The 16,199-nt window shown below is 34.7% G+C and overlaps 1 protein-coding gene across 1 annotated transcript in view; it reads right to left on the reverse strand.

The window, feature by feature from the left end:
- LOC140756878 (GTPase-activating protein CdGAPr) overlaps window positions 1–15,208 on the reverse strand; it is a 54,239-nt gene extending 39,031 nt beyond the window's left edge. Inside the window, exon 1 of the mRNA XM_073092412.1 lies at window positions 14,510–15,208. Within this exon, the coding sequence (XP_072948513.1) occupies window positions 14,510–14,518 (9 nt within the window). The 5' untranslated portion in view covers window positions 14,519–15,208. The remainder of the gene's footprint in view (window positions 1–14,509) is intronic.
- Window positions 15,209–16,199: the final 991 nt, after the last annotated feature.

Genomic DNA, 16,199 nt, shown 5'->3' on the forward strand with positions numbered 1-16,199 from the left:
ATTCGGGACGCTTTCCATCAACTAGAACTGCACCCGAATTCGAGATCTATAACTACTTTCATATCAGCCAAGGGGCTGTATCGATATAAAAGAATGATGTTTGGTATTACCTGCGCTCCGGAAGTCTTTCAAAAAACACTCGAACGAATTCTATTACACTGTGATGGGGTGATTAATTTCATAGACGATATCCTGGTGTTCGGAAAAGACCAAACAGAACATGATGCTCGACTAAAAAAGGTCCTAGAAGTCTTGAAAGTAAATAATGTCGCACTAAAAGAAGAAAAATGTATTTTTAATACGAATGAAGTAGAATTCTTAGGCCACAAGCTTTCTAAACTAGGAATAAGACCTTTAGAGAAATATCTGAGCACCATTCGAAATTTTAGGGCTCCCACAACGGTTTCTGAATTGCAAAGCTTTATGGGACTGATTAATTACGTGGGGAAATGGATCCCTAACTTAGCTACCAAAACAGAACCGCTCAAAGAATTGCTTCGTCGTAAGTTGGGCAGAAACGCAGATATATGCGAGTTGTGGGGGAAGAGTCAGCAAGCTGCTTTTAACTCTTTAAAAGTTGATCTTGGTGAGATATCTAATTTGGGTTATTATAACGTAAATGACAGAACAATAGTATTTGCCGATGCAAGCCCTGTAGCGTTGGGTGCTGTTTTAGTGCAGGAAAATGCGTCGGGACCACGAGTGATAGCTTTTGGTAACAAAACTCTCACAAATTGTGAACGCCGCTACTGCCAGACTGAAAAAGAGGCGTTAGCTCTTGTATGGGCAGTAGAGCACTTTCATATGTTCTTGTATGGGAAACAATTCGATTTAGTAACGGATCATAAGCCCTTAGAGGTAATATTTAGCCCTAAATCGAAGCCGTGTGCGAGGGTAGAAAGGTGGATGCTTCGCTTACAGTCTTACCAATATAAAGTTATTTACCGCCCTGGAAAGAATAATATTGCCGACCCCCTTTCCCGATTATGTATACTTACTCCAGAGAGTAGTACTGCAAAGGTTGACTATGTTCAAAACGTAATTGAGTATTCGAGGCCAATAGCGGTATCGTTAACGGATATAGAACGCTATTCAAACGAAGATCTGGATATACAAAAAGTCAAGGAAGGGATTAAGGAACGTAAGTGGGATGAGTCGATCAAAAGTTTCAAATTGATTGAAAATGAACTTTGCTTCCATGAAGGAATCCTGCTAAGGGGTACTAAAATTGTCATACCCAAAGCATTGCGGAATCGAATATTATCAGCGGCACATGAGGGACATCCCGGTATTGTGGCCATGAAGGCGCGACTCAGGACGAAGGTTTGGTGGCCCAAATATGATCGAGATGCAGAAAGGATTGTAAAATCATGTAAAGGATGTACACTTGTATCAGCGCCTAACCCTCCCCAACCCTTAAAAAGGAGAGAATTACCGTCACATCCGTGGGTGGATATTGCAATCGATCTATTGGGTCCCCTGCCAACAAACGACTATCTGTTAGTAGTAGTAGATTATTATTCAAGATATCAAGAAATAAAAGTTTGTCGGGATGTGTCTAGTAAAGAGATGATAAAATTATTAAGAGAAATTTTTAGCAGATTAGGTTATCCTGTTTCATTAATGACAGATAACGGAAAGCAATTTGTTAGCCAAGACTTTAAGTCGTTTTGCGAAGAAAGTAACATAAAACTTTATCATTCTATTCCCTACTGGCCTCAGCAGAACGGAGAGGTGGAACGTCAAAATCGAAGTATACTTAAAAGACTTCGAATTTGTCAAGCTGAAAAGAAAATGCATTGGAAGGAAGCTCTAATTGACTATTTAACAATGTATAATAACACTCCTCATACCGTTACAGGTAAAACACCAGCAGAATTGTTTTTTAATAGGAAAATTAGAGATAAATTACCTATGATCGAGGACGTATCTGACAGAACCGATGACATGGATATTAGAGATAAGGATAGGGAACAGAAAGAAAAAGGAAGAAAATACGCAGATACTAAAAGAAAAGCACAGGATAATGACCTAGGTTTAGGCCAAAAAGTTTATATTAAAGATTTGAATAGGAAGAATAAACTGAGTACCAATTTTGAACCTACTGAATACGTGGTAAGATCACGAACAGGTGGTGATGTGGAAGTAGAAAACGAAACAGGAGAACGATTGAGACGAAATATTGTACACTTGAAAAAGGTAGAGGGAGAGTGGAAGGTTGTAGATGAAGAAGAGGCGGAAGTAACGACAAGAGAGGAAGAGGAGTAGAGGAAATCATATGAAATCAAGGTAAAAATAAAAGAAGAAAAGACGTAATAGTAGAGGACTAAATGAGACTAAATGAAAAGAGGTAAAGGAATAAAGGTGGAAGTAGTAAAGTAGTAATTTTAAAATAAGTGAAGGAAGTTAAAAGAAAGGACGAGCTGAAGCTTGTAAAATAATAGAGGTAAACGGTATAAACAAGTAATTCTTAAAATAATTAATGGAAGCTTGATGATGCTGACGACATGTAAAATTTAGTAATTTAGGAAGTGAAGGAAGCGAAGTTAAAATATATGTATTAGGAATTTGGTAAATTCGGTTCTTTGTGTTAAATCGATTATTGGATGATTACGACGATTCATGAAGTTATTAAAATTAGTTAATGCTATGAGTTTGGTAATAGATCGATTTATTGATTGGGAAATTACCTGATGATATTTGAAATTAGGAAGATATGTTGAAGCGATTGATTGTTGACGTTACAGTAGAATTGTTTACACAATAAAAGTTTATATTCATTTAAATTAAAATGTTATTCTTTCTTCATTAAAATAAGGAAGAGATGTAGTGTATGTGAGTAGTGTGAAGGGTCTGTCGTCTCATGCGTATACGCCGCACACTCTGGCATAGAGAGGGAGCGGGGCATACCCCCTCTCCCTCGCACATTTATTCATTCTGCCCGGAGCTGCCAGACAGGACGGACGCGCGCGTGCGGGGTATACAGTAGTGAGCCGATACGTCGATAATACCCGAAACCTACAAACAGTACAGTAGGTACCTATAATGTAGTTCGATAAACATATATCCATTTACTTTTAAAGGTAGTAGGTAAAAAACCTAAAATAATCCTAAAAACCTAAAATAATGATTTCCGAGTATAAAATATCGCCATTTTAATTTTTAAGAACAACGATCAACATTTCGTCTTATTTTATCTTAAATGGAACCCCCTTGTTCAAAGAAACTATTCTGATCGACAAACTATGTAAAAAAATCAAAAAATAATTTTAATATTACTTTCATTTTGATGCATGAGAAAAATCATTAGTCTAAACACTAAATAGATCCTCAATAGATCTTATTGAATTCCGAGTATAAAATTCCGCCATTTTAATTTTTAAGAACAACAATCAACATTTCGTCTTATTTTATTTTAAATGGAATCCCCTGTTCAAAGAAACTATTCTGATCGACAAATTATGTTAAAAAAATCAAAAAATAATTTTAATATTACTTTCATTTTGACGCATGAGAAAAATCAGTACCAAGAATGGGCATTCTCCTTTGGACGAATCAGCATTTTTTAAGATTTTTCCAATTAGTCTTTTCTCGCATTTTACCGAAAATTCTTGCACTTAACCAGTTGTAACATTGTTAGTTGAAAAAAAAATATTTTATATCACGGCGTGCGTAAATGGACGTTTTACGCACGCTTCGCGTGCGCAAAACCCCCATTTCCGACTCCGTAATATAAAATTTTATACAACACGCGGACGAAAAATGTTTTTCTGACTCGTGTGATTGCTTGTCAGAAACTCACACTTGTCAGAAAAAAAATTTTCGTCCTCGTATTGTAATGTACTATTTGGCAATATTTTTTTTTATTACTGCAAAATATGTTTCGTTTATTTAAAAAAATAGGGCTCCGTTCCACTGTTACCCCAGGACCTCCAGAGTCCCAAATCTACAAATTAAAACTACGTCCTAAATGAAATGCAATAATCATATTTTAGGAAACATCATTAAATTCTTTCCAAAACTATAAACCTATAAAAGACACGTTAGAAACACGACAGTTAACCCAGATGAAGGTTTAGAGCTGGCTGTAAACATAAAATTCGTATGGTCCGGACATTATACTTCCTAGATTATATTTCATTACTATTCGCTAATGTTCCTGTCATATAGTCAAGCAGTTTTTGTTTGATTGTGCATAATCTTCTTTCGATTTTAAGGGTCTTATACCGTGAGTTACAATACAAAGGCCAAATGCAAGTTGGTAAAATTCTTACTACATCTTTGAGAAGTTTAGCAGAACGCTAACACGCTAAAGCGTTTTTCGCAAAATAATACCGTATTCTTTTTCAAAATATTTTCTAATTCTTAAAAACGTATCTACAAAGGGACGTCACACCAAACGCAATTCAGAGTTACATAGATGACGCCTTTCTGTGCATCTGGTGACGCTGGGTCCTTCGTCGACCCATTACTGTTCCACTATTGGGCACAGGTCTCTTCTCAGAGTGAGATAACTTTAGGCCATTGTCCACCATGCTGGCACTTAGCAAATAGATTAGACAAAGTTTTTCTAACAATTCTCAGGCGTAGCTTTCCTTACAATGTTTTCCTTTGCCGTTAAAGCAAGTGATAATTATTATCTAACACACATGACTTCTAAAAATCAGAACTAAAATGAAGAATATGTGCAATGCTTGGTATTTTACGAGGAATGATTCTACCATCTACTAATAATGCTAAAATTCTGATAAAATTCATCATACTTATAGTTTATAATATAGAAGTAGCAGACAACCATGCAGTCCACCTGATAAGTGGCTACTGCCGCCCATGGACATCTGTAATCAACCCCAGGTAGGCTTAGATTCCTACTTGAGGTAGGCCACAGATGTGCTACTTCTGAGGTCTAAGCTGGAACGCCTCGGAAAAGTATGTCTCCCTTACCACACCCTTCAAACCAGAACACAGCACCACTTAACACTGTGGTTATAACAGAAATAGGTGTAGCGGTGGTGCCGCCGGAATCGAACCACAAAGACTTCTACCACCTTCAACTATACTTTTAAAATATTAATCTTTTTTGTACACTACACAGACTTTAATACAAAAACTCTAAAAATCATTCAGCTAAAGAACATGACAGACAAACACACAAACATACAAGCAATACAGTGAGTTGAGGACAAGACATAAATCAATTAATAACCAATTAATGACACAAATTATATAATACAAACCAATTAAACAATTAAAATAAATTTTAATTCATGCACACTCACTATAAAACTTAATCATTCATTTATATATACTCTTCATCATGTATTTATAAATAACAATTTGTAATAATAAATATAAACTAAGTATGTAACTAAAACTGACTGAATTAATTTTGTTAGAATTTTGCTTAATTTTGTTTGATACAGCTTGTAAAACAAACCATGCCCAAAAGAGAAATCTAAATTGATTGTTTAAATATCTGTATGGCCGGGGATCAATCCCAGAACCCATTGTGTGTCAGAGTGCTAAGGTGACTGCTAAGTCAAATACTCTATTCTACATTTATGAATTTGTGACAGTTTGTTGAGATTTGGCAAGTGTGATGACACAGGCTTATGGCATCTTATTTTTCTCATCATTTAAGTCTATTATCCTGACCTGAATTCTATACAAACTCAACACTATGTTATAAGAGCTGCCCAAACAATAGTAAAATGTTTGAGTATTTAAAAAGTTTGTTTTTGTCAGGATTACCCTGTATATATAGATATAGATGTCATTTTAATAAATAAACAATAAAATAAAAAGGGTGTGACCCTTCAATAATGCTTACAATAAATCCTCATAAGTTACAACAGATTTCATATATTATTGTTTAGATGCATGGTTGGGAAACCAGACCTTCACCTTCTAATCCAATTGTCCCACTATTATCACTGATGACCCTGCTTCTATATATGCAGTCGCTCACATTGATCATGACCCCCCAAAATCGTCAAGTCTGACACGCGTTGGTCATTTTTTTCGTGGGGTAAACCCTGCATGGATTCCTCTATGCCATGGGGGTAGTGGTGAGATTATGGTAGACTTTAAATCCTTACTAATATTATAAATCCGAAAGTAACTCTGTCTGTCTGTCTGTCTGTCTGTCTGGTTGTCTTTTCTTCACGCCTAAACCACTGAACCGATTTTAATGAAATTTTGTACAAAAATAGTCTGACACCCGAGAAAGGACATAGGATAGTTTTTATCCCGGAAATCCCACGGGAACTAGGGATGGCGATCTAAGATCGATTAATCGGAGAATCGATCTTTTAGACCGAAAACATCGATTATTTTAATCGATATACGTCTGTAAAGCTAGAAAGGTCAAGTCGGCAGAATCACTCGTTTTATATCTCAACATTTAGTGCTCATTTAGTGCTAATTTAGTGCTGATAACAGATATTTGGTGCTGTGATAGGGGGACTAAAAATGAGAACACTGCTAACTTTACATTAAGCTAGCAGTGTACCATTCGTGACCGCGCTATGATACGGCAGAATCACTCGTTTTATATCTCAACATTTAGTGCTCATTTAGTGCTAATTTAGTGCTGATAACAGATATTTGGTGCTGTGATAGGGGGACTAAAAATGAGAACACTGCTAACTTTACATTAAGCTAGCAGTGTACCATTCGTGACCGCGCTATGATACGGCAGAATCACTCGTTTTATATCTCAACATTTAGTGCTCATTTAGTGCTAATTTAGTGCTGATAACAGATATTTGGTGCTGTGATAGGGGGACTAAAAATGAGAACACTGCTAACTTTACATTAAGCTAGCAGTGTACCATTCGTGACCGCGCTATGATACGGCAGAATCACTCGTTTTATATCTCAAAATTTAGTGCTCATTTAGTGCTAATTTAGTGCTGATAACAGATATTTGGTGCTGTGATAGGGGGACTAAAAATGAGAACACTGCTAACTTTACATTAAGCTAGCAGTGTACCATTCGTGACCGCGCTATGATACAGTTGGAGCGAGAGGCACATCACCTAATAATTTAGTGCTCAGTTAGTGCTGCCTGTACAAGCAAACAGATATTTCAAAAAAAATTTTTTTCAATTTTTAAGTATAGATAACTGCTGACATAACGATACGAGCAATCATAGAGCTGAAAGATGACTTTAAAATCGGTATAATAGCAATAGTACTACTTTTAATTATGTAGATTATTGTACCATTTGACCGTATAAATAACTGATTAGAATTTGGAAATAGTCACTATCCTAAGAATTATCTTATGGTTCCAATTACTTTTTTGGGATTATATGTCAGGAATATTCTGTCCTTCTGTTACCTTGGGGTATTATGATAGAGATTTTCAATGCGTTGAGTTTTTGACAAATTTTAATAATTTAGTCATTGCGAAGTCATTTCCAGTGACCCTACTAAAAAAAATGTTATCGTGTTGGCAGCATAACTCATGACAGAAAAAATCAAATTGAATCTTATCTTTCAGTTGAATCCTCAAATTAGAAATTCGACGAAGAAAAAAAATTATAATTTGAATTTTCGGTAGTTTAAAAAAAACCTCAAATTTCTCTAAAACTTGCTCTAAACTTTGATATTGTAAAAATAGTTGTAATAAAAAAAACCGTTTATTCGAGTCCTTATCAATAGTATCTCGAACACATGTAATAAATTTCGCTAAAATTTTGTCAACCAATTTTGATAACATCGTTTCAAAAAAACGTGTTTAGAATTTTTAGTTTACGTTTAATTCAGCTTGAGAGCAAAATTTCCTAAGCTCTATCTCCTACACTGTTACGCCGATCGACTTGAAAATTTGAACGAATATTGTAAACATATTGTAAAATTTCATAAGCTCAATTAAAAAGATTTGATTATTCTGAAGCTCCCAAACCTATGTAACCCTTAAATCACGTAATTCATGAATCGTGGAATTAATTATTGTAAAGGTGAATAGTTCAGAACGCGTATTTAACTTTGATTGTTGTTAATTGAATTGTTGATGAAGTGGTTTATACAACAGATGAATTTCATAGAAAGAAAACTATATTATGTATCTAGAAGTATACAGAGTGACATTATACATACTTCAACAGTTAATACAATTTTTTCCTTATATAAAAATGTAAACTTGAAATTATTAGTCTTAAATTCTTAAAGTCTTAAATCTCAAAAATTTGCAGGTTATCCGTAACATTTCTATTATATTATTTAAGGGGACCCGATGGTCTAGCGGCCTAAAATTTAAGCTTTTCTAAAAAAAAATATTTCTATATGAAGGTATGACTAACGCTTTCAAATTTTTTTTTACACTTATTCTGTTACTTGTTATCTACACAAAAATGGAAATTAAGACCAAAAAAAAATTTTTCAAATTAGAAAAATGACGCTGAAGTCTCCCTCTCCAAAAAATGGACCTGACTGCTGCATGTCGATTGATATCTTCCTCAGATTTGAAATAAAAAATGACCGATTTTTAATTAGTATAAATATAGTTATCTTCGGAACTAGAATGAAAAAGGAAACAAAATGTTTGATAAAATAGCGCGTAGTTAAAAGTACGAATCTAAATCTCGTTATCAAAAAATACTTTCAACTCCGAGCCATTTTGTCAAATTTTTTTTTTTTCATTCTAATTCCGACGATAACTATGCTTATACTAATTAAAAACCGGTCATTATTTTTTATTCCAGATCCGATTGAGAGATCCATCGACTCGCACCAGCCAGGTCCATTTTTTTTTAAGGAGACGGGAACTTCAGGGCCGTTTTCGAGTGTAAAAAATTTAGAAAGCATTAGTCATTAACTTCATAAAGAAATATATTTTTTTAAAATAGCTTAAATTTTAGGCCGCTAGACCAGCGGGTCTAGCTTAAGGGTCCCCTTAAGAAACTTTGCAAGAAAACAAAAATAAATTTAATTCTAAAAATAAACGGAATAATATTTCTATCATGCTACAGCGTATAACATGAGCGCAATTTGCACTTCGAAACTTTTTCTTACGATTTTTTCTTTTTTTTTTTGATCATCATAAAGAACCCATGATCCATCTCTTCTTTTGCAAATTGCAACGTAATGCCCTACTGGTTTCCAGTCTTTATTATGATCTTCGTTTTCTTTATCATCATCCTTTTCAACATTTCTAACGTTCTTCCTCCTCATCACTTTTTTTCTTACATTTAAGCTTTGCGTTCTAGTTTTCCATGCTGTTGGAGGATGATAATTGATTATTCCAACAAGTTTCATAATTTTTGAATCTGTCGGACGCTTGAATTCGATCGGGATTTGCTGCAACTGCTTTATGACTGCTGCTCCGTTTTCTCGATAGGGCTCAAAGAAAACCAAATCTCCTGAAAATGTTGTGGATAATTGTGTAAAAATTTGTAACCTTCTATTAATTGTAGAAAAAATTAAAAAAATTTAATTCTAATAAATAATAATAAATAATATACACTTATTTACGGTTTAAATTAATGCGTGATAAATTATTATCATTATTATTGTTTTTGCTTTTTTATGGATAACATCAGAACCACTATAGAAATTGAACTAGATGACTTACAAGTGTCTCAATCGTACAACTGCGAGCCTGAACAATGTCCCTCATATATATCTAAACAACAACCTTGCTTAAACATTATTACAACAAAACATAAGGAGTATCGGGGCAAATTTTGATGAATTTTCTATCTTACTACAAAGAACTATGGTCGATCTCGATATAATATGCTTCACGGAATGTTGGCTATCTTGCAACCCTTATTTACCACAATTACAAAATTTTAACTGCACCGCTTCTTCTAAATGTTTCAATCAAAATTATGGTCTAGTTCTTTATACAAAATCTCATCTTCTGTGTACAATTTATGAACCAAATTTTCTTGATGCAAACTGTATTATTAATATTATAAATAATAACACCGCCATAGTTTTCATCTATAGACCACCCTCATTCACCAAGATTGATAAAATCAGTTCTAAAATGACACGTAGATATAATTTGTTTACTTACCTTACATCCTCACTTCATCACACTGCGTAAGCACATCTCACACACAATAAACACACACACGCACACATACACACACACACACGCGCACACACACACACACGCACACATACATTCACACATAAAAACACTAACTCACTAAACGTTCTTTTATTGTATAATATTTTATACAATAAAAGAACGTTACACTATATATTGCCATTATGTTTAAGATTACTTGCACTGTTTCTGTACCTTAACTTTGTACATAGAGTTCCTTAGTCTATTATAGTATGCTAGATTCACACCGGGAGAGATCGGTTGCCTATATTACAGGTTTACGCCCAGTTTAGGCAACTGAAGATAAATGTAATGTCCAATCTTACTATAATGTTACCCTGCACCTAATAACATTGTGTACTAAATTGTGATATTTTATGAAATAAAGATTTTATTATTATTATTATTATTATATTGTTTGACAATACAACAACAAATGCGTAATTTATTTTTCTTAACATGTTTTTAATTATTATTACTCATCGTTAAATATAAATTATCTTAATATTTTCTAATTACAAATCTTAAATGGTGACGCCTTTCAATTTCAGTAGTTTCCGTTTTAGAGTACTTTTCTCGCTCTTGAGACTGCTGGAGTCGTTATACTAGCAGTAGTTGATTTGAAAAAAAATAAAAAAAAATAATATTTCAAAAATTATTTGCTGTACTGACAGCACTAATTGAGCACTAAATAGTGACGTCATTTGATTCCATTTGTTTTCGTTTTCGAGTCTTTTTATAGCTCTCAAGACTGCTGGCGTCGTTATATTAGCAGTAGTTGATTTGAAAAAAAAATTTTTTTCACACACACACACACACAGCGGCTCCATCGCTAGGGGAGTCAGGGTCGTTTCCTGTGACCTTATAACGTTGAGATCTGATGAAAACTCGATATTTGCAATACAGAATAATACCTATAACTTTTCGATTATTGAAAATCTTCGATTTTTTTAGCGGGCAGTTGAATAATGATTTTCCTAAAAATTTTTCTGGGTTCACCGGTTGCATTAATTTAGCACTAATTTGTAACTCTTTTCAATTTCACCAATACCGATTTTAAAGTCATCTTTCAGCTCTATGATTGCTCTTATCGTTATGTCAGCAGTTATCTATACTTAAAAATTGAATTTTTTTTTTTTGAAAAATCTGTTCGCTTGTACAGGCAGCACTAATTGAGCACTAAATTATTAGCTGATGTGCCTCTCGCTCCAAGTGTATCATAGCGCGGTCACGAATGGTACACTGCTAGCTTAATGTAAAGTTAGCAGTGTTCTCATTTTTAGTCCCCCTATCACAGCACCAAATATCTGTTATCAGCACTAAATTAGCACTAAATGAGCACTAAATGTTGAGATATAAAACGAGTGATTCTGCCGTATCATAGCGCGGTCACGAATGGTACACTGCTAGCTTAATGTAAAGTTAGCAGTGTTCTCATTTTTAGTCCCCCTATCACAGCACCAAATATCTGTTATCAGCACTAAATTAGCACTAAATGAGCACTAAATGTTGAGATATAAAACGAGTGATTCTGCCGTATCATAGCGCGGTCACGAATGGTACACTGCTAGCTTAATGTAAAGTTAGCAGTGTTCTCATTTTTAGTCCCCCTATCACAGCACCAAATATCTGTTATCAGCACTAAATTAGCACTAAATGAGCACTAAATGTTGAGATATAAAACGAGTGATTCTGCCGTATCATAGCGCGGTCACGAATGGTACACTGCTAGCTTAATGTAAAGTTAGCAGTGTTCTCATTTTTAGTCCCCCTATCACAGCACCAAATATCTGTTATCAGCACTAAATTAGCACTAAATGAGCACTAAATGTTGAGATATAAAACGAGTGATTCTGCCGTATCATAGCGCGGTCACGAATGGTACACTGCTAGCTTAATGTAAAGTTAGCAGTGTTCTCATTTTTAGTCCCCCTATCACAGCACCAAATATCTGTTATCAGCACTAAATTAGCACTAAATGAGCACTAAATGTTGAGATATAAAACGAGTGATTCTGCCGTATCATAGCGCGGTCACGAATGGTACACTGCTAGCTTAATGTAAAGTTAGCAGTGTTCTCATTTTTAGTCCCCCTATCACAGCACCAAATATCTGTTATCAGCACTAAATTAGCACTAAATGAGCACTAAATGTTGAGATATAAAACGAGTGATTCTGCCGTATCATAGCGCGGTCACGAATGGTACACTGCTAGCTTAATGTAAAGTTAGCAGTGTTCTCATTTTTAGTCCCCCTATCACAGCACCAAATATCTGTTATCAGCACTAAATTAGCACTAAATGAGCACTAAATGTTGAGATATAAAACGAGTGATTCTGCCGACTTGACCTTTCTAGCTTTACAGACGTAATCGATATTAGTAAGGATTGAATCGTAAACTATGCATTTGATCAAGTCATGATCTTTAGCAAAGTTGAAGGTACGAATTTTGATTTTTATGTATGTTAGTGTGTTATGTTATTTTCTTTTAAACGCGGGCGAAGCCGCGGGCAAAAACTAGTAAATACTAAAGTTAAAAAATGTGGTCTAATTGAACCAAATATGACCCCCCCCCCCCAAATCTTAAGCTGCGATCGCGCCTGTGTCTGGATTTGAATCCCAGACCTTAAGCATGAAAATCCAAAACCATCACTCTAACACCAACATATTGATATATAAATAACTAAACAATAATACATGATGAAGAGTACATTTCGCACGTATACCAGATTGTTACCCCTGATCATTGCATATGCAACCGGTATGTTGTGCTCCACATGCATGCATGTATTATGCATGTACGTCAACGCATTAGCATTGACATGCGATGTGGACTGTTATCTGATATTAAAGTTTTTTTCTACACTAATATTATAAAGAGGAAAACTTTGTTTGTTTGGTTGTAATGAATAGGCTCAAAAACTACTGGACCGATTTTAAAAATTCTTTCGCCATTCGAAAGCTACATTATCCACGAGTAACATAGGCTATATTTTATATGAAATATATTTGATAAATAGATTTTTAAGCAGTACAAAGTTTGCCGGGTCAGCTAGTATCTTATAAAAAGGTAAAGTACAGAACACTTAGTATGTGTTTCAATTTTGTGTGGGTAATGTTTTTAAATGTATGTATGTATGTCTCATTCTATTCTGGTATGTCCTACAGCCTCTAGCGGCTTAAGGGGAGGACGGACGGGGGGGCCCGCTCGGGACCTCGATGCTGGGGGTCTCCAAACACAGTTGCTAAAAAAAAAGGGTTGTAAAAACCAAGCAATCTATGAAATGTGTATCAGTCAGCAGGAAAAAAGGTCACTAATCAATCCAACCAATCACTGAGGCCTTCATTCAACTTTCCAGGGCTCCGAGGACCTTAGTCTACGACTGCCTACAGCCCAAACAACAGATTTTTAACATATGAGGTGGTGTTTCATTCGTCTAAACTGTGGGAGTGACATAAGATACCATTTTTAAGCATTGACTTTTAAATTTTACTAGCTGACCCGGCAAACTTTGTACCGCCTCAAAATCTATTTATCAAATATATTTCATATAAAATATAGCCTATGTTATTCGTGGATAATGTAGCTTTCGAATGGTGAAAGAATTTTTAAAATCGGTCCAGTCGTTTTTGAGCCTATTCAATACAACCAAACAAACAAACAAAGTTTTCCTCTTTATAATATTAGTATAGAAGTATAGATAATAAATTCTAGTTTTTTATGTCAACTGATTTTCACTCATTTGTTTGGTAACAATTGATGAGTTTCAGTGCTATGAATAGAAATTTGTGGTAATGTAAATACATGATCTCTGTGGTCAACATTTAACTTTAAGGATTTTCCTTAAGGGATTACTAGTAACTGTGAATTTATTGCGAACTGATATTGTTTATTGAATAATTCAACCTATTTTGGACATTATCCTTCTTTACAATATAGTAGTTACATATAAGCATCCAAATGGCCAAGGATAGAAGTAGAGTCCTATCTGCGGTTAGCCAGAAGTGTTGCTATCTCAGACGACTAAGTTAAGCTGATAGGTCTTATAAGTTACTCTTATGACATTCTTTTAAGTAAAATATGACACTGTTACACTGCTGTTGTGAGGGGCATATAGGTGTAGCAGTAGTGCCCAGGGAGTGCACAGAAGATTTTCACCATCTTTAATGAACAGATACATATCCTACGATGCTCATAAAGTACAGATTGAAATACATAATTAATGATACTAGTAAGGAATACTGCTAATAAAATTATAACTATCCATTTATATCATCTCTAACATGAGTGCTTTTACAAACCATCTCCAATCATACCACTGTAGGAATTTAAGTAATATACCAATAAAAGGAGTAACAATCTGGCATCTGGCACAGCAAGTCAGTAATACTCACAGTGAAAATTAAAAAACAAAAACAAAATAAAAGAAACAAACAACATACAGACAACATATAGTGACAGCTATGCTGAGCCGCTCACATTGTGACCGCAGAGAACCCAGCCGTCGGAGCACACACCAAAAACCCTCCTCATTTTCCAAAAACACTAAAATACAACAATTTCACCATCGAAAATGCCATTTAGCAAAACGAACACCAACACGACACACACGCGAAAGTTACGATTCGAAAATAGAACGCATTTTTCGCGCTCTAAATATTTTATTTTTTTTCTTCTCGTTGTCGTTTCAAGGCGAAGGAACACTGCACTTAACGTCCAATCTTAAGACTTACGCTCACTATGAACTTTTTCATTTAAAAAATACGTGATATCTTACGACTACATTGGCACTGTGTGAGGTAATATTACTTTTTGCTATCACTAACAATCGCACAGATGTCGAAAGCTCACAAAAACAAAACAAAAACGTCCAGCGAAGAAAAAAGACACCGCATTCGTATTTAGTTTCGACATCCAAAACAATATTTACTGAGGAACTGGGCTAAACAAAAATAGCTGGCAGTCACTGGCGTAGGGACCGACCATTTTGTGTTTCGCGTGTTTCGTGTCGTGCTTTCGTGCAATTTGAGGGAATGCTTTAGTGGACGACGAGTAAATCAACAGGAAAAAAGCGTTTGGATCGAAATTAATGCGAATCGTAACTCGAGGAGAGTAATTCGATTTGACAGGCGCACCCCGCCCCTCCCGACTCCCGCACTGCCCCGCTATCGGTCGATTTCAGTGTTGCTAGCTTCGCTATTTTACCCACGGTGTGTGGGAAATTTATTTGCCGCTGAAAGTTTTATGGAATAGATGACCTTTGTTTGAAAGAAAGTGTAATATATTGTTAACATTTATTTTTAGACTTCTTCGATAAAGTTTCATTATTTTCAGCTTACCGACATGTTGATATTAGATCTTATTTTAATGTAGTGTTCGAAACGAAATAGATTATGACAGGTTTTTTTTGTATAAATGATTTTTAAGCTACAGTTTATAACACCTACATTTTATAAACCAACTATAAAAATAAACGCTTTGATAATAATTTGTATACGTAAATTTTATTTTCGCGTTCTTTCTCACGCTCTTATTCATAAAGACACATAAATGTATAAACCTGTTTCATTTTTCTGTTTCCTTGTTTATCCGTACGGATATCTTGGGAACAACAGAGCCATTATTATCATTTTAATTATTGTAAGTAGTAATATAACTGTAAATACACTATTTATGAATTACGACATCCTGTAATGTCAGCTATAATAAATAATGAATATTTGCACGCAAAATAGAGTATGTCAGTAAATTATTTATTGTTTTTGTTTAAAAAAGAAAAAAATGGTGCACATTAATGTGCACGGACAGTTTGAAATTAACGTTAACCATTGACTCCCAATTCAAAACATAGTTTCTGTCATTATTCATTACACTATTTCTTCGATTCTTTGTATCTACCTAAAACTCTGCTTAGCACGAGGTTCCATCTATTTTCTTATATTTCGAATATAATATATCTGACGACTGGCTTCTGTATGAAGCGACAACCTTAGTCTTCAGGAGTGACAATGCATCTGTGATCGGCGTCACTTAAAACCTCCTGTTCCTGTAAAAAGAGTTGGTTACAGTTAGCTGTTTTTTGCTGCTAACCTTAAAAAAGGTACAATATTTTTAATCACAAAGATTCCCTCT

This window comes from Epargyreus clarus, unplaced genomic scaffold (assembly GCF_041222505.1).
Source record: "Epargyreus clarus isolate Ecla_fem2 unplaced genomic scaffold, WU_Ecla_fem_2.2 ptg000036l, whole genome shotgun sequence".
Classification (NCBI taxonomy): domain Eukaryota; kingdom Metazoa; phylum Arthropoda; class Insecta; order Lepidoptera; family Hesperiidae; genus Epargyreus; species Epargyreus clarus.